We start from the raw sequence: 16,805 nt of genomic DNA, 5'->3' as shown, positions 1-16,805 counted from the left end.
ATAAAATACTCAGCGGAGTAATGTCTACTGAATTTATTGTGTGTTTTCTTTTCCAACAGGTGGCTCACATCATCCTCAAGGCACATGCTCGAACTTGGCATGTTTACAACACGCAGTATCGTCCCCAACAGCAAGGGAAGGTTGGCATAGTGTTGAACTCTGACTGGGCTGAACCCCGAAGTCCTGGATCTCCCCAGGATTTGAAAGCAGCCGAGCGCTACTTGCAATTTATGTTGGGTTGGTTTGCTCACCCAATATTTATTAATGGTGATTATCCAGAGATCCTGAAATCCCAGATCGAGGAGATAAATAAGCAGTGCTCTGCCAACATTGCCAACCTCCCCACCTTCACCAATGAGGAGAAGAAGATGGTGCAAGGAACAGCTGACTTCTTTGGCCTTTCTCATTATACTTCTAGGCTTGTTGGTCCTTTGGATAACCAAACCTGTACTTCAGATTATGAGACTATTGGAGGCTTTTCCCGAGATGTGGATCCTTCTTGGCCAACGACAGCTGCACCTTGGCTGTATGTTGTGCCCTGGGGGTTAAGGAGATTGCTGCAATTTGTGTCTGAAGAATATACAAAGACCAATATCCCCATTTACATCGCGGCAAATGGTGCACCTATTGATGATGGAGCTGATTTGATTAATGATACCACCAGGGTGGATTACTATCGTCTCTATATCAATGAGGCCTTAAAAGGTACAGAAGGTTTTCACATTGAACGCCCGGGAACTTGGTGAATATTTGGCTCTTTCACCAGATGCTAGTTGTTAGCGTCCCACATATTGCTTATCTGATTAGGTAAGATTTGCATGTCTTCTTGAGTAACCCAAAGATCAGAGAAGACATGCAGTCCCTACAGCTTCAAAGATCATTCTTCTGAAACCCGTTGGCAATGTAACCGTTTTAGGTGGCATGATTTTTTCCCCTCTTCTTAATAAATGCATTAAATGTCTGCTAGGTTTAACCCACCTATTCTGTCTTAATCAATTTCACATACCCTCAAAAGAGATATAAAAATTATTGAATGTCACTTCATATCTCCCATGCTTTCAGGAGCCAAAGCATTAAAACATATACAGAGTATGGTTCCAGTTACAAAGGCTTTTCCTATAAAACTGCCAAGGGGTATTACTTCACTTTTTAGAGCAGGGGTCCCCAACCCCTGGTCTGTGGACCAGTACCGGTCCACAGCATGCCAGCAACCAGTCTGCACAAACAAGCAAAGCCCCATCCACGAGATGCAGGCAGCATACAAAACCACTCCTCCTCTGCTCCGTGGAAAAACCTCTCTCCATGGAACTGGTTCCTGGTGCCCAAAAGGTTGAGGACCTCTGTTCTAGAATGACTTGTTTTCAATCACTGCTCTGGCCTTCTTCAAGAGAATGCCTCATTTCCTCCAACTGAAAGCATCAAGGCTGGGCACCTTACTTGATTTTTACACTTTGGTGGAAATGCCTTCTGCTCAGAACATTGTTCCAGGCTAGTGAAATAACCAGTATGATCAAGTTCTAAACCCATTGTCCTGAAATGGAGAGCTACTTCACTTGCTAGAGCTGTCCCAGAGAGAAGCATTCCTTCAAAAGCTTCATTTTGGCCTGCTATTTATCCTGTTTGCCTTCTCTACTGTTTGCCTTCTAATACCAAACCATGAAAGATGGGTGGAACTGGTGCTTCAGGTAGCACAAAGGATTGTCAGCCATCACTGGGAAAGCCAATCAATTGATACAATAAAAGGCCATTTCTCATGCATAGTCTTATGGGTGACAGAAGGGTCAGTGATGTTTGATGGGTAATGCTGGCCCCTTGCAATGAAATCCTTGATAAGAGAAGAATCTCTGTCATCTGGTCACTACCACATTAATGGATATTTATGCATCCAGGTGAATCAGAGACTGTTGATGTAACTATCAAAAGGCTTTATTGATCATGAAGCTTTTTAAAATGTTAGTTCACTTGTCCAGCTGTGAGTTATATATGATACAATCAATTATAATGTTTTTAGCTTTGCTTGTTGAATTAAGAGGTTTACTACCATATCACCTTTTTATGTCTTGTATATCAAAGATATACAACAAAAGTTGTATATGCAGTTCCCCAAAGTCTTGTGCACAATCCCAGAACTTTTCCAAAACCTGATATCGAAGTATAATTTTTAACAGAGGAGTAATTGCATTTCAAAACTAAATAAAATTGAATATAGTTTTGGTTCTGAAAAGAAAGGAGTGGCAGAACCTGGGAGCAGAGTTAAAAGAGGGATCAGTCTAAAATCCCTATGTAGCCACAAGTGAACTAAGACAAACCCTCCTTGAATTCCATGGACCTTATGTACCGTAACTCCAAGCAGGTGCTGTTATTTGAAAATATTTCTGTGCATAGGCTGTTTAGCAATAAATCAGTTGAATTGGACCTTCGTATGTGGACCTGATCTTCCATGCCTGTTAGGTTCTGATCCTACTAAGAGTATGGCCTGTACATATTCACATCACTTTGTACAGTGTAGATGAAAGCAGAATAAATTTGTGGTTATTCTGTGTATTTTATAGGACTGAATGAAAATCTAAATAAATTCTTTGTTCTTTGCTCAACAGCTGTAAAGGAAGATGCTGTGGATGTTCGGGCATATATTGCCCGATCACTGATTGATGGTTTCGAAGGCATGTCAGGTTATAGTCAAAAATTTGGCCTCCATAACGTGAATTTTGAAGATGCCAATAGACAAAGGACACCAAGAAAATCTGCACATTTCTTCTCTTCTGTGATTGAAAATAATGGATTTCCTAATGCAAGCATGATAAAACCTATCCAGCCATTCAGAAAGGATTTTTCCATGTTCTCAAGGTTACCTAATTTGCCAGCCTCTGAAGTCCCATCAAAAGCAAAGATAGTTTGGGAAAAGTTTTCTGGTCAGACTAATTTTGAAAGAGACATGTATTTTTATGACACTTTCCCAAAAGATTTTCTGTGGGGTGTTTCCACTTCTGCCTATCAGATTGAAGGAGGCTGGAATGCAGATGGAAAAGGTCCTAGCATATGGGATAACTTTACTCATACGTCGGGAAAAATTAAAAACAATAACACTGGAGATGTAGCTTGTGACAGCTACAATAAAGTAGATGAAGATCTTTATTTATTGAGAGCTTTAAAGGTGAACAGTTACCACTTCTCCTTCTCATGGTCTCGAATTTTTCCAGATGGCAGAATCCAGTCTATAAATAGTCATGGTGTTGATTATTACAACCAATTGATTAATGGTTTACTGGCTGCAAATATTACACCAATGGTCACTTTATACCATTGGGATCTGCCTCAAGCTCTTCAAGATATTGGTGGGTGGGAAAACGCTGATCTGATTGAACTGTTTAATAGTTATGCTGACTTCTGTTTTCAGACTTTTGGAGATAGGGTTAAGTTCTGGATTACTTTCAATGAACCTGTCACAATTTCATGGTTTGGCTATGACACAGGAGTCCATCCTCCAAATGTAGAAGACAGTCCAGGTGATGCCCTCTATAAGGTTGGTCATACAATATTGAAGGCTCATGCCACGGTATATCATACATATGACCAGAAGTATAGGAAAAGCCAGAAAGGTGTAATTTCCATAAGTCTCAACATTGACTGGGTGGAACCAAAGGCACGGAAAAATTCCCTCAATGTAAAAGCAGCGGATCGTTTCCTCCAGTTCACTGCAGGATGGTTTGCACATCCAATTTTTAAAAATGGCGATTATCCAAGTGCCATGAAATGGACAGTGGGAAACAGGACTGACTTACAGAAACTGCCAATCTCCCGGCTTCCGGTTCTCACTGAAGAAGAGAAACAATTTATCCGGGGTACAGCAGATGTCTTCTGCTTAAATTATTATACTGCCAGCTTTATAGAGCACAAAACCACCAAGTTGAAAGCATCTTCTTATGAAACTGACCAAGAAAGAGTCCTGAAGAGAGATCTTTCGTGGCCAGGCACAGCCCTGGCCAATACACCAGCTGTGCCGTGGGGGCTTCGGAGGCTCCTCAACTGGATCAAGGAGGAATATGGCAATCTACCTATTTACATTACCAAAAATGGAATTGGAATAAAAGCTAAGTCAGATGTGGATGATACCAAAAGGATATTTTATTATAAAACCTACATCGATGAAGCTTTGAAAGGTAATGAAAATAATAATTTATTAAATGTATATGCTGTCCAACTTCCAAGGACTCTTGATGAAGCTTAATAATAGCAATTTAATATCTGCTTGCATGATGGATATATATTTTGGGTTCAGTGGTTATTGGACGTCCTTGGAAAATTTAGACTTATCATGGGCATTTTGACCATCTGGTTGCCAAGATGGAACATCTAAGTTCCAGGAGGGAATCTTGAGCACTAATTGCACTAATTCAGCTCAACTTTGCCCTTTTCCGAGGAATGAACAGAAGCCCAGAGGCATTCTTGTAAATAATCTAGAGACTGCTTTGCTTTGCTTTAGGCTAAGTATTGATTTAATTTTGTTTTATTAGAAAAACCTAAAGAAAAAAAGAGTAGAGTTAAATTTGACCCATTGCTTATAGTCATCTTATTACTCAACTAAATTAATCCAAGCTTTAAATAATGTTGAAAGGGAGCAAAGCAGATAAGGCTCAATGGAATTTACCACTGAAAAAATATCCTTAGTATTGCACTGTTAGATAAAAAATATAAATTAATAATGACTACATTTAAAGTTAATGAAATCAAGCATGCAAACCTAAGCTTACATTCCTGACAGTAAATGCTGTTGACCCTTTGGGAATTCAGAATAAAATTATGCAGGATTGTACCAGTCATCATTTTTAAATGCACTAAGTCTTAATTAACTTTTCAGTTACTTTTACATCTGAAAAATCATTGTTTTCTGGGATGACCACTAAGTTTTAGTAATGATTTCTTAGAGGAAATTTCTCATGTATTCTATGAGATTTTGCCTCCTGCAAATGCGGTTGTTTCTTCAGAGTTCAAAGGGATTTCCTCCCAGAGAAAAACATGTAGGATTGTAGCCTGGTTCAATAAAAGTTCTGGCCTCCAGTTCTGAGCTTTGTAGGTCCAGCATGTCTGAAGCACCAAGTTCAGAACGGCTGCATTTGTGTGTGCCGAAATTTGTATTCTTAAGGTCATGGGTCTTGAAATCTGGGAGTAAATCCCTTGAAATTGCAGGTAAATGTACATAAGACTGTGGGGTGAAGGACAATTTATTTCTAGCTATTCCCAAGAGCACTATGTACTCTTACACATAAGTCAACAGGAGTGAAGCATCAACTCCTTTTCTCGTTTCCTAAGTTTATTTTCTTTTTTAACATTATAGTAAACATATCCAATACGAAATCAGTCTTTTGATTTTCTATATTTTTTTAGCCTACAAACTGGATGGAGTAAATCTTCATGGGTTTTTTGCTTGGTCACTTATGGATAATTTTGAATGGCTACAAGGTTACGAGCCAAGATTTGGCCTACACCAGGTTGACTTTGAAGATCCACACAGGCCTAGAACCCCAAAGGAGTCTGCTATATATTATTCAGAAATCATACGTAACAACGGATTCCCGCTGTCAAAAGAAGATGAGTTCCTTTATGGAGAATTTCCCAAGAATTTCTATTGGAGTGTGGCCACGGCAGCATATCAGGTTAAAAGAAAAAACATGCCTTGATCTAGAACTTTATTAAGAACATTGTGAAATTTGTTGGGAGATTTGTTAGATCTGGCCCGAATAGCCACTGGCTAGATAGCTAGAATGCCTGTATGTAGTAGTGGTAGTGGAAAATTAGGGGATTCACCAACCAGACTACCATGGAGAAGGCTTGGAGTGGGAGAAGCGTGGGAGATTACAGCCTGGGGTTGGAAGGGTGAAGAGGAACTGGAGAGTACGGCAAAGGAATGAGACTGGCGGAAGGCAATATAGTCAGTGGTGGGATTCAGCCAGTTCACACCAGTTTGGCAGAACGGGTAGCTAATTTTTTGTTGCCCAGGCCCAGAAGGACTTCCAGAAGCGGCATCCACACAGAGAAACAGTTGTTCACATATTTGAATCCCACCACTGGATATAGTCACTTTCAAGACTTACTTGAATTTTTGGATGCCAGATTGCTGGGAGACTTGGGCTCAGGCTGCTATTACTAAACGTCAAATCTTGTTATAATAAAATCGTAATCCTCTGCTATGTGGAAAGGAAGTGCAAACAGACTTGTACATACAACTGTAGCCCAATTTGGAGATATTCCTGTTTCAGAAGCTATAAATCTAAGGAAGGGCCAGAATAGAGCAATTTGCTAGTGGTACTGCTTGTTTACCAACTAACATGCTGACCAGCAGTGTCCTTATCTGAGCTGCTGGATTTGATAACTTGACAGAGATTGGATTCCCCATCTGGTCATGCTGGGAAATTTCAGTATCGACTCATTCTTGAGAGTGGGACTGGTTGAGAAATTCATGGACTACGTGGCAGAAAGCAGTTTCTCCCAGACGGTAATTGGTCTAACTCATGCACGTGACCTGATGCTGGTTCTAGAATGGCTGGAGAATTCTTTTTTCTAAATTAGCATTTATCTTGATGATGGTGAATTACCACTTTAATGATAATTCAAATCCCATACTAAAGAAACATGCTTATTAGACGAAATGAAGCTTATAAGATTAACAGGAATTCTTCTTTTGACAAATTTACTCAAACACCAGAAAAAAAGTGGGAGGAAGGGAGACATGCAAGATTGCCAGTTCTTAAACTCTCTCTTTTTTTTTTACTCTTATAGTCAGGGCTTTTTTTGTTATAGAACCCTCAGAACGGAGTTCCGGCACCTTTTTTGGATGGAATCTTGTAGGGTAGGCAAGGTGGGTTGTATGACATGTGTGAGTTCTGGCACCTTTTTCTTTTACAAAAAAAGCACTGCTTAGAGTCAATATAATCGTACCGCTAATTTTGTACTTAGCGGTGAGTCATTGAAGTGAGAACCAGCATGATCTTCTAAGTATTAGTCTAGGTGTTGTGTAATGGGTTCTGGAGAGTAGGAAGGACGCCAGGCCGATGAGTATAGCATAATAGCTCTTTATTAGGTGGACGTGACCGTACTGGGGAATAGGGGCTACCTGCACTCTTTATATACCTGGCCAGTACCTGGCCAGGTACACAGCCAACCAATCGGATTGAACCTCTGTTTCCCGCCAAAACTGCTTCCCGCCAGAACAGTTACAGTTCAGCGCCTCCTGGTGGTGACTCTTATACAAGTGCTTTAGGTGTTCCTAAAAAGCCTAATACATAACACTAGGGTTGGCCAAAGCTGGGTTCAAATTCCTAGTCAACCCTAAAGAGTCTCTGTCTTTCTCATTCTCTCCATCTAAATTTACACTCTTTTGATGAGGATCAAATTGGATGCAAATGTATGATTATTGCCTTGCAAGGAAGATATAATCAACCTAAGATAAATAACTTCCCTTTCTTTAAAGATTGAAGGAGCTTGGAGAGAAGATGGAAAAGGCCTCAGTGTTTGGGACCAGTTTGCTCACACGCCTTTGAAAATTGACAGCGATGATAATGGAGATGTAGCTTGTGACAGCTACCACAAAATAGAGGCAGATGTGGCTGCTCTGAAAGATATCAAGGTGACCCATTATCGTTTTTCAATCTCCTGGCCTCGCATTCTCCCAGATGGGACCACCAAGCACATCAATGAAGCTGGCCTGAAATACTATGAAAGACTTGTGGATGCACTGCTTGCAGCAAATATCCAACCTCAGGTAAAAACAGCACGAGATTCCTTACCATCTGCAGCATATATTTGGAAGGGGGGGAATATAAGATGGTATCTTTCAGGTTGATAATTTGTTATATGCAGGTAGTTCTTGACTTACACCACAATTGGGACCAGACTCTCCATTGCTAAGGAAGGGGGCTATTAAGTGAATTGTGCCCAATTTTATGACCTTTTTTTGGCCACGGTTGTCACTGAACCACTGCAGTTGTTAGATGAATCACATGGCCATTAAATGAATCTGGCTTCCCCCATTGACTTTGGTTGTTGGAAGCCAACTGGGAAGGTCAAAAGTGGTGATCACATGATTGTAGGATGCTGGAATCATTGTAAATATATGCCAATTGCCAAGCACCCAATTTAGATCATGTGACCATGGAGATGCTGCCAACAATTGTAAGTGGGAGGACCAGTTGTAGGTCATTTTTTCAGTGTTATTATAACATCAGTGAAGGACTATCTATGGTCAAGGTTGGGTATGCAATAGTCAGAAGAACTAGGTAGTGTCCACTGATTTCCAATACTCCAAAAAATTACAATAGACAAAATCTCACAAGAACATACTGTTCTGTTCCAGCCTACGACCAGCCCTGTTTGAATGTCAGGGACAACCCCTTTTTATAGTCAATAGGCTGGAAAAACCCAACCAAATTTATTTACAAAGAAATCAAAAGTTCAAACAAGAGTTCAATCAAAAGTTGAAACTAGTTAAAAAGGAATAACAGACCAGGACACTAGCAGAAGATCTTCAAACGGCTGCCTTCAGCAACCAGCACCTCCCACACCTTCCCGTTTTATCAGCAGTCCCAAGGCGTGGCTTCTCATTGCCTTCTCCTCCTCTCACCGAGTTGCCTCATTGCCTTTCTCTGTTCTACTCTGCTGGATTGCCTCCTGCTCCTAGCCTCCCTGAATAGATCCAGCTGTGAATCATCTATGTCCAATACCTCGTGCTCACACGGCTGAGTCTGTTGAGGAACATGACAAGAGGGGCCAGGCTGAGAGTCCTGCAGTGCATCAGAGCCTCCCTCCGACACCAAAGGCTCTCCAAACCCCTCCTCCTCCTCCTCTTCAGAATCATCAGACTCAGCTGCCGGTATCACAGGCTGACGCTGAATCACAGCACATACATGTTTGTAAGATTTACACTAATGTTTCTTTATTTCCACCCAAATATGTGCTAAGAAGCCAAATACAGTATAATGGCATGCACAATGTCTCTTAATTGATAGTACAAAGGTTTCAGCCTGGAAGCATTTCACATTTGTTGACTCAAGCGTTATATATTTGTACCCCATGACTTGGCTGTGGTTTTGTAGAACAGTTTAATAAACCATTTCTCCCAAAGTAATAAATTTACCGCTTGCCATTGCACAGATAACTGGCTAATTGAACAAAAATGATAGACTTCTGTAAATGCATGTCTTAAACTCTAGATAACCCTGTACCACTGGGATCTCCCTCAGGCCCTCCAAAACATTGGAGGGTGGGAAAATGACACTATCGTTCAGAAGTTTAAAGACTATGCAAACCTCATTTTTCAAAGATTGGGAGACAAGGTGAAATTTTGGATAACTTTAAATGAGCCTTATGTCATTGCCAACCTTGGTCATGGTTATGGAGTGTCTGCACCAGGTAAGACCTTTCGCCAATTCTTCTTGTTTGTGGGAGGAATACTTTAGGAAATGAGAGGATATTGTTAAGATCTCCATTGACCCAGGAGTGGGTAGTTTTGCAGTTGACAGAGAACCTAAAATTCCAGGTTTAGTCTAATGCAGGGGTAGGCAACCTCAGCTCTTTTATGACTCGTGGACTTCAACTCCCAGAATTCCTGAGTCAGCATAGCTGACTCAGGAATTCTGGGAGTTGAAGTCCACGAGTCATAAAAGAGCCGAGGTTGCCTACCCCTGGTCTAATGTAAAGATAGGGAACCTTTAAAGCCTTTCAAGTGTTGCTGGATTATACATTTTGGCCACTTCAATCATCAGGATCAATTGTGAGGGATTCACGGATTCCTCACCCTTAACCCAGTATTCCTGACTCTTCTGAGTAGAGTATTAGGAACAGGAGTGATTAGAGGAAGAAATTAATGGAGCTAAGAGCTTTGAAAAAACTGAGTAGCAAATCTGTTCTTAGATGAACAAGTTCTGAATTGTCTCTTGGGTTTGTTAATCAATCTTGTTAGAATGTCTGAGAAAGTCACAGAAAACATTATCCAATAGATTTCTACAGAAAGAGCAGAGTCTGCAAGAGATCATTATAAGCCACATATAAGCCTTTCCTTGGCCTTGTTATCTTAGGCCAGGTGTGTGGCTATGCTGCCAAACCTATTCAGATTTTCCTAGTTCTTCCTCTTAAGCCAATGGGCCATGATCAACTTCAACTGCATGTATTTTGGAAGTCTGCTGTTCTTTAAGCAACACAAGCTATTCTCAGCAACTTCTATTGGGGCATAGGGAAGGATGACTTTAGGAGTTTAAGGCAAACATGGAAATAAGTTGCGGGAAAACTTCAGCTTAGAGTTTTTAGTTAACCATAGGGGTGGGGGGGTGGGGATTCACACCGGCCAGAAACTGATGTACGTGTCAGAAATAAAACATGATATAATATGTATAATATTTAATTGTGATTCAATTCATTTATATTTTTGAACAAGGGGATTATTTCTTTAGAATCTCCTTTAAATTTTATGATCTTTATCTCAGTGCTACAATAATCAAAGCAATAAAATGGACATCTGTCACCACTTTAGTCTAATATACTGAAAGAAGGGGTGGGGGAAATGCAGGTTTTAAGAGGATATCTCCTTTGAGAAATGCAAATAGATTAAAAGCTATGATTAAAATATAGCTATTGGTACTCCTGTAGTTGCAGGGTATCCCATTCCCATGTCACTGTTTTCTCAGGCATATCTGGAAGACCAGGCCACGCTCCTTACATTGTGGGGCACAATTTGATCAAGGCACACGCAGAAGTGTGGCACCTCTACAATGGGACCTACCGTCCCAGACAAAAAGGATTGATCTCACTGTCCATCAGTATTGAGTGGGCTGAACCAAAGAACCCTCACAAGCAGGAGGATTATGAGGCTGCTGAGAGATACATTCAGGTAATACTGTATCTGTAACAATGAGACACTCCCCCCCTCCCCCCAGTCTTAGACCCTCAGTTGTGGCTGGACCCCAGCTTCCATCTGGTTTGATCACAAATTATATTAACTAAGGAGGAGATGAGATACAAGCTATCGGTAATCAGGACACAATGTTGAGAAGGTCCACCATTTCATAAATTAAATAATGTTATAAACCAGGGGGGGTCCAATCTTGGCAACTTTAAGACTTGTGGACTTCAACTCCTAGAATTCCCCAGCCAGGTCTTAAAGTTGCCAGGTTGGATGCCCCTGATGTAAACTCTATCATGCAATCCCAGTCAGGCCTATAGTAGTAATCTGCTTGGTTTTAAGGCCAAAAAGGAGGTGTTCTTCTAATTAAAATCAACAGGAAAAAATAGTGTGGGTATTCAGTAGGTCTTGGTATCTAATCTGCACTTGGATTATGAAATGTACTTGGATTGTGAACCTTTGAGTCACAGTGTAAGGACTCAATGGGCATCTGGAAAGAGATGGTTTGAGGAGCTGTTCTTTTGCAAATACGTTGGCTAATGTGTGTGTCACCCTTGATTTCTTGTGATGTCCTGCCACAGTTTTTTGCTGGTTGGTTTGCTCATCCCATTTTCAAAACCGGTGATTATAGCGATCTGATGAAAAAGAGGATACAAGAAAGAAGCACTGGCAAATCACGGTAAGTGATTCAGAATTCACAGCATATTTTTCAGCTGAAGAAGTTCTCAGGGTAGCCTATAAAAAAAAATCAAATAAGCCATCACTCTCCACTGCCTTACCTCATAAAAGGAAAAGGAATGGGAGAGGGAAGGAAAAGGAAATCCAAGTGTCAGCTGTTAAAAATGAAAGTCATTCTTACGATGACCAATCGTATCAACTACAGTGTGGGAATGGGTGGGCCGAAGAGCTTTCTGAATGTTTCTGAATGGCGGTGAGGAGTCTCCTTGGAACAACCAAGCTGGCTTCGTCAACCATCACAGTATCCTCTTTTCTGGTGACCTCTAAAAGCTAGAATGGACAAGAGAGTGGGAGAAAGATGCTGGGAGTGGGGGGTAAGGTGGGATGAGGTAAAATGAAACGATGTGAGGAGATGATTCTTGCTAGCAGAAACAGTAAACATTCATCTCAAAGGTGCTTTTTCAAAAGGCAGCTGGACTATGGGGTTTTTTTCCCCTTAAGGAAAAAAAAAGAAATAAGAAAAAAAAGTCATAGTCCAGTTGCCTTTTGAAAAAGTACCTTTGAGACAACCATGACCTGGATCAGGGGTCCCCCAACTCATACCAGGCTGCGGCATGCTAGAAAATGAGCCATGCAAACAAGTGAAGCCCCATCCGTGGGATGCAGGCGGTACATGAAACTGGGACCCTTCCGGTCTGTAGAAAAACCTCTCTCCACTGAACCGGTCCCTGGTGCCCAAAAGGTTGGGGGCCGCTGACCTGGATGACTGAGAATTTCCTTAGATACTAAATGCTCATGAAATTTATGAAGCCACAGTACTTCAAGAGAAAGCTAGTATTGCTGCCGCTTCATTTCTACTACGGCAGGGGTTTTTAAACATGGACGTTTTATGACTTGTGGACTTCAACTCCCAGAATTCCTCAGTCAGGCATGCTGGCTGAGGAATTCTGGGAGTTGAAGTCCACAAGTCATAAAAGGCCCAAGTTTGAAGATCCCTGTAGTACAGCAAAACCAGCAGTAAACCAACTCAGTTCCTGGTTCTGTTCATGAAACTGGGCATGTTCAGACCAGATTCTGAATTACCTAAGAACATCCTCTGTGGAAATGCTCTTGATATAAGATCAGTTTTCAGTGCCCTCCTTTTAACCCTTTTGAGACCATAAAGTGCCTACATCAGAATTTATGCTACATTATAAATCACAGAGTCCAGCTGATATAGTAATATATAACCTTGTCAGTCCTTTGTAATAAATGTATCATGTAAAAACTTATTTTTCTATTTCCATGTATGTTTGTGTTATATGTGATGCAGGCTCCCTGAATTTACTGAAAGTGAAAAGCAAAGAATTAAAGGCACATATGACTATTTTGGCTTGAATCATTATACCACAATCCTGGCATCCAATTTAAATCTTTCTCCTCTTATGCCATCCTACGATGGTGATAGGTAAGCTGCAAGCATGATTTTCTATTGCATTAAATTATTCACCGTCTAAGTAATCCTAATAAAAACGAAATACAAAGCCATTCTTGAGGATGAAATTACTGGATTTTATTATTGCACAGTAACATTTACCATTATGTTATTTGATAAAATGAGAATCTTCCCATGTTTTGAGAGCCCTGGTGGCACAGTGGTTAGATGCAGTATTGCAGGCAAATTCTGCCCACAGCCAGGAGTTTGATCCTGATGGAAGCTCAAGATTGATTCAGCCTTGCATTCTTCCAAGGTCGGTAAAATGAGGACCCAGATTGTGGGTGGCAATATGCTGGCATTGTAAACTGCCTAGAGAGTCCTGTGAAGCACTATAGGGTGGTATACAAGCCTAAATGCTATACTATTGCTATTTTGAAGCAACTTATGCATCACGTGTTACAGGCACAAAGCTAATATGCTAGTCCCTGTTGCAGAAAAAGCTAACTTTTCCATAAGACTATGTAGATGGCTGGTTCTCAAGGAGCTGGAAACTGTTACGTATTGATCTTTGGTACACATATGTATTGTTTGTCTAGTATAAAATAAATTTTGTGGATACCTCTAATACTACCAGCATGTCTGTAAATGGGTATCATTTCTATCAAATAGGTCCCTAAATGAAATCCTAGTGCATGAGTGGCCCAACTCCTTATAGTTACAGTTGTCTGCGTCCTCACTTTAGCACTATGCACCTCACTGCCTAAGTGATCAATACACAGTTCCTGTTACTTGGGAAATCACTGGAATGTTAACTTTAAAAAGAAGTGCAAATACATAAAACACTCTGTAAATTCAAACTAAGCATACTAGTGAAACATCTGGATTTACACTTTGAACTGTTAGCAATTCTAAACTTTTCTTATTACAGGGACACCAGTATTTTTGCAGATCACAGTGAATGCCAAAATCTCTTAAGATTTTATGAGAATGTCAACATCTCATGACATCTCATAAGATTTTGGCCAATTATTTTTTTGTTACTTTCATTTTTACTTGGTCCTGCTCCGTGGACCATTTATAGTATCCTTACAGACCACCAGTAATCATTGGAGCATAAAATTAAAAGGCAGTGTTTTGAAACTATGGACTATTTCAACAATAATTCTTGAAAAACCTAGTCTTATATATAACGCTAAGTTGTAAATCATTTTAGAAGCCATAAAGTCTGGGTTCAAAACCAAACAACTTGTTTATCTCCACATGGTTTATCTCATAGCGATAAACAACATCTACATACTATTCAAAAAAGACAATCAAAAAGCCAAAAAAGAAATAAAAAGACTAAAACACTTCCTCGCTAGCAATCAAAAACCAGATGAGCAGAGATTAACACCAAGATTAACATTAGATGAACAATGAAGGAGGAAACAATACCCCAATCAAGGAATTAACCAACTCAGCCAAACAAGCTAACAGTAAATAGCCCAATCAAGGAATCACCAAGACCCCTTCCGCCAACACTGACAGAGCAAGCCACTTGCATATAAAAAGAGAGTAAACCCATGCCCTTCTAGCACTGATGATGTTACCTAGGTGGGTAATGAGATGTCTACAAGAAAGCAACCAAGCACAGATAGCACCAAAGAGCCCATATATTTATGTTTGCTTTGACAGAGGTGTTGCTTCCATAGTAGACCACAGCTGGCTGGGTTCTGGCTCCTTTTGGTTGAAAGTGACTCCATTTGGCTTCAGAAGGCTCTTAAAATGGGTCAAAGAAGAATACAATAATCCACCTATTTATGTGACTGAGAACGGAGTTTCTGAACGTATAGATGAAAGCTTGAATGATACCTGGCGCATACATTATTTAAAGAGCTACATCGATGAAGCATTAAAAGGTATGTGGTATTCCTTCCACAAGCAGTCTCCAAATCCAATTAATCGTTCTTCCTTATCTCTATTTTCCCTTAAAGAGTGAACATTTAACTAATTTTCCACTGAATGTATGTAATGGAGAAAGAACCTTTGCTGGCATGGAGATGGGTTTTGAGTACAAAAGTGAAAAATTTAATTCTAAACCCTGTGAATGACTACGGGGAATGATATGGTGCAGAACTTCCACACTGCTTTTGAAAATTTCATCCCTATTGCAGATTTAGTTATTCTGCTAATTGTTTAGCATTGGAACAAGCTAGCTTAGTAATTGCTATTTATTATTTTTTTAAATGCTGTATGAGTGTGTTAAATGTTGCGTATGGTGCGTAGAGAAAAAAAACAACTGTAAAAAAATTAGCAAGAACAAGTTAGCATTTGTAACGTTAACAATATTAACAATAACAATTTAAAATATATTACATAAGAAGGCTAAGATTACTTTATCAGGACTACTATAATGGAGATTTTTCCTGGAAAGGGAGCTAATTGAAACTAGTTGATCATTTGAGGTTATTTCCAGCTTGATGGCTTTGTTTTACTAAAGGAAGGAAGAGGCTAATGATCAAGTACCTCTAATATATAATCAATCTCTCCCTGATGAAAACATGAAAACAGCAAAATAGTAACCATCTATTCACTGCCTATATTCAGCTATCCTTACTGGAAATATTGAGAGGCGCTTTGGTTAAGGTGCGGGCCAAGAAACCAGGAGACTGTGAGTTCTAGTCTCATTTTAGGAATGAGAACCAACTGATTGACTTTGGGCCAGTCATTCTCTCAGCTTAACTCACCTCACAGGGTTGTTGTTATGGGGAAAACAGGCGGGGAAAGGCATGTTCACATGTGTGTGTGTGTTTATAGTAATAAAAAGGGCACAGTGTTTAACTTATACTGGGTTATCTTTTAAGAGCTATTTTTTCAACACACTTTGCATTAAGCTGAGTCCCTCTGTATAACTGGCTCTAGGTTTTTCTTCTGTGCTCACTCCCTCAAGCTGAAGTTTTGAAAGCAGACCAGATGCTTAGAGGCTGCAACCCAAATTATTCAGGAGTCTGCATTGTGTATGAGTTTGTAATTAAACCTGTATAAAACCACACTGTAAAAATCTCTCCCCATCACTGTTTTATATATAACAGGAGTTGTATTTGATGGTGTTGATCTCCGAGGTTATACAGTTTGGACTTTGATGGACAATTTTGAATGGGCAGTGGGCTTCTCTGAAAAATTTGGCCTGTATTACACCAACTACACAGACCCCAATCTAACTAGAATTCCAAAAGAGTCTTCAAAATATTACTCATCTATTATTCGCTGTAACGGCTTTCCAAATCCAGCTAATGGACCTCATTTGTGTCTTGAACCACAGCCTGGAGGTAGGTATGTTAGGAGAAAAGGACTAGCTTTAAAAGGTATGCTAAGATAATTTTTAAAATATTACTATTTTTAACTATAATAATTGTACCAGTCTGAACAGTTCTATATGGCGGGGGGGGGGGGAATGAGAGATTGAGATTCCCAGGAGGAATGGTCAGCTAGTATTGATAGGAAATACTGTCATATCTGATGCTAAAAGAACAGCTTAATGGACATCCCTCTAACAATGCCAAAGCAAATTAGTCCACATCTATTTGTCTTTGATTCTGGAGCATCCGCAAGAGGAATACTCAAGAGAATAGCCTCAGGGATTGAAGCTAGAATACAGGAATTTTCATTTTTACAACTATGAATCAAACCCAATGGGTCTTGTTCCTTATACATGCCACTGACAATAATGATCTTCTCTATTTGAGGTTGGTTTGAGGTCTGTTTTAAAATTACTAGGGCAATTTTTTATCAGCTTATTTGGATGTATCAGTTTACAAATCTTATGATTACCTTTGTAGG

General features: G+C 40.0%; 1 protein-coding gene across 1 annotated transcript in view; it reads left to right on the top strand.

Annotated features, from left to right (window-relative positions):
• Positions 1 to 16,805, top strand: part of LCT (lactase) — a gene marked incomplete at both ends in the record, with an annotated part of 28,682 nt that overhangs the window by 11,627 nt on the left and 250 nt on the right. The window contains 10 exons of the mRNA XM_081339137.1: positions 60 to 705; positions 2,598 to 4,160; positions 5,386 to 5,654; positions 7,469 to 7,759; positions 9,207 to 9,405; positions 10,677 to 10,879; positions 11,473 to 11,570; positions 12,882 to 13,016; positions 14,661 to 14,884; positions 16,058 to 16,298. Coding sequence (XP_081195263.1) covers positions 60 to 705; positions 2,598 to 4,160; positions 5,386 to 5,654; positions 7,469 to 7,759; positions 9,207 to 9,405; positions 10,677 to 10,879; positions 11,473 to 11,570; positions 12,882 to 13,016; positions 14,661 to 14,884; positions 16,058 to 16,298 — 3,869 coding nt within the window. The remainder of the gene's footprint in view (positions 1 to 59; positions 706 to 2,597; positions 4,161 to 5,385; positions 5,655 to 7,468; positions 7,760 to 9,206; positions 9,406 to 10,676; positions 10,880 to 11,472; positions 11,571 to 12,881; positions 13,017 to 14,660; positions 14,885 to 16,057; positions 16,299 to 16,805) is intronic.

Source organism: Vipera berus (assembly GCF_964194415.1).
Source record: "Vipera berus genome assembly, chromosome: 1".
NCBI classification, from domain to species: Eukaryota; Metazoa; Chordata; class Lepidosauria; order Squamata; family Viperidae; genus Vipera; species Vipera berus.
Note: the sequence above shows the minus strand (reverse complement) of the source record. Positions and strands in the feature narration are given on the sequence as shown.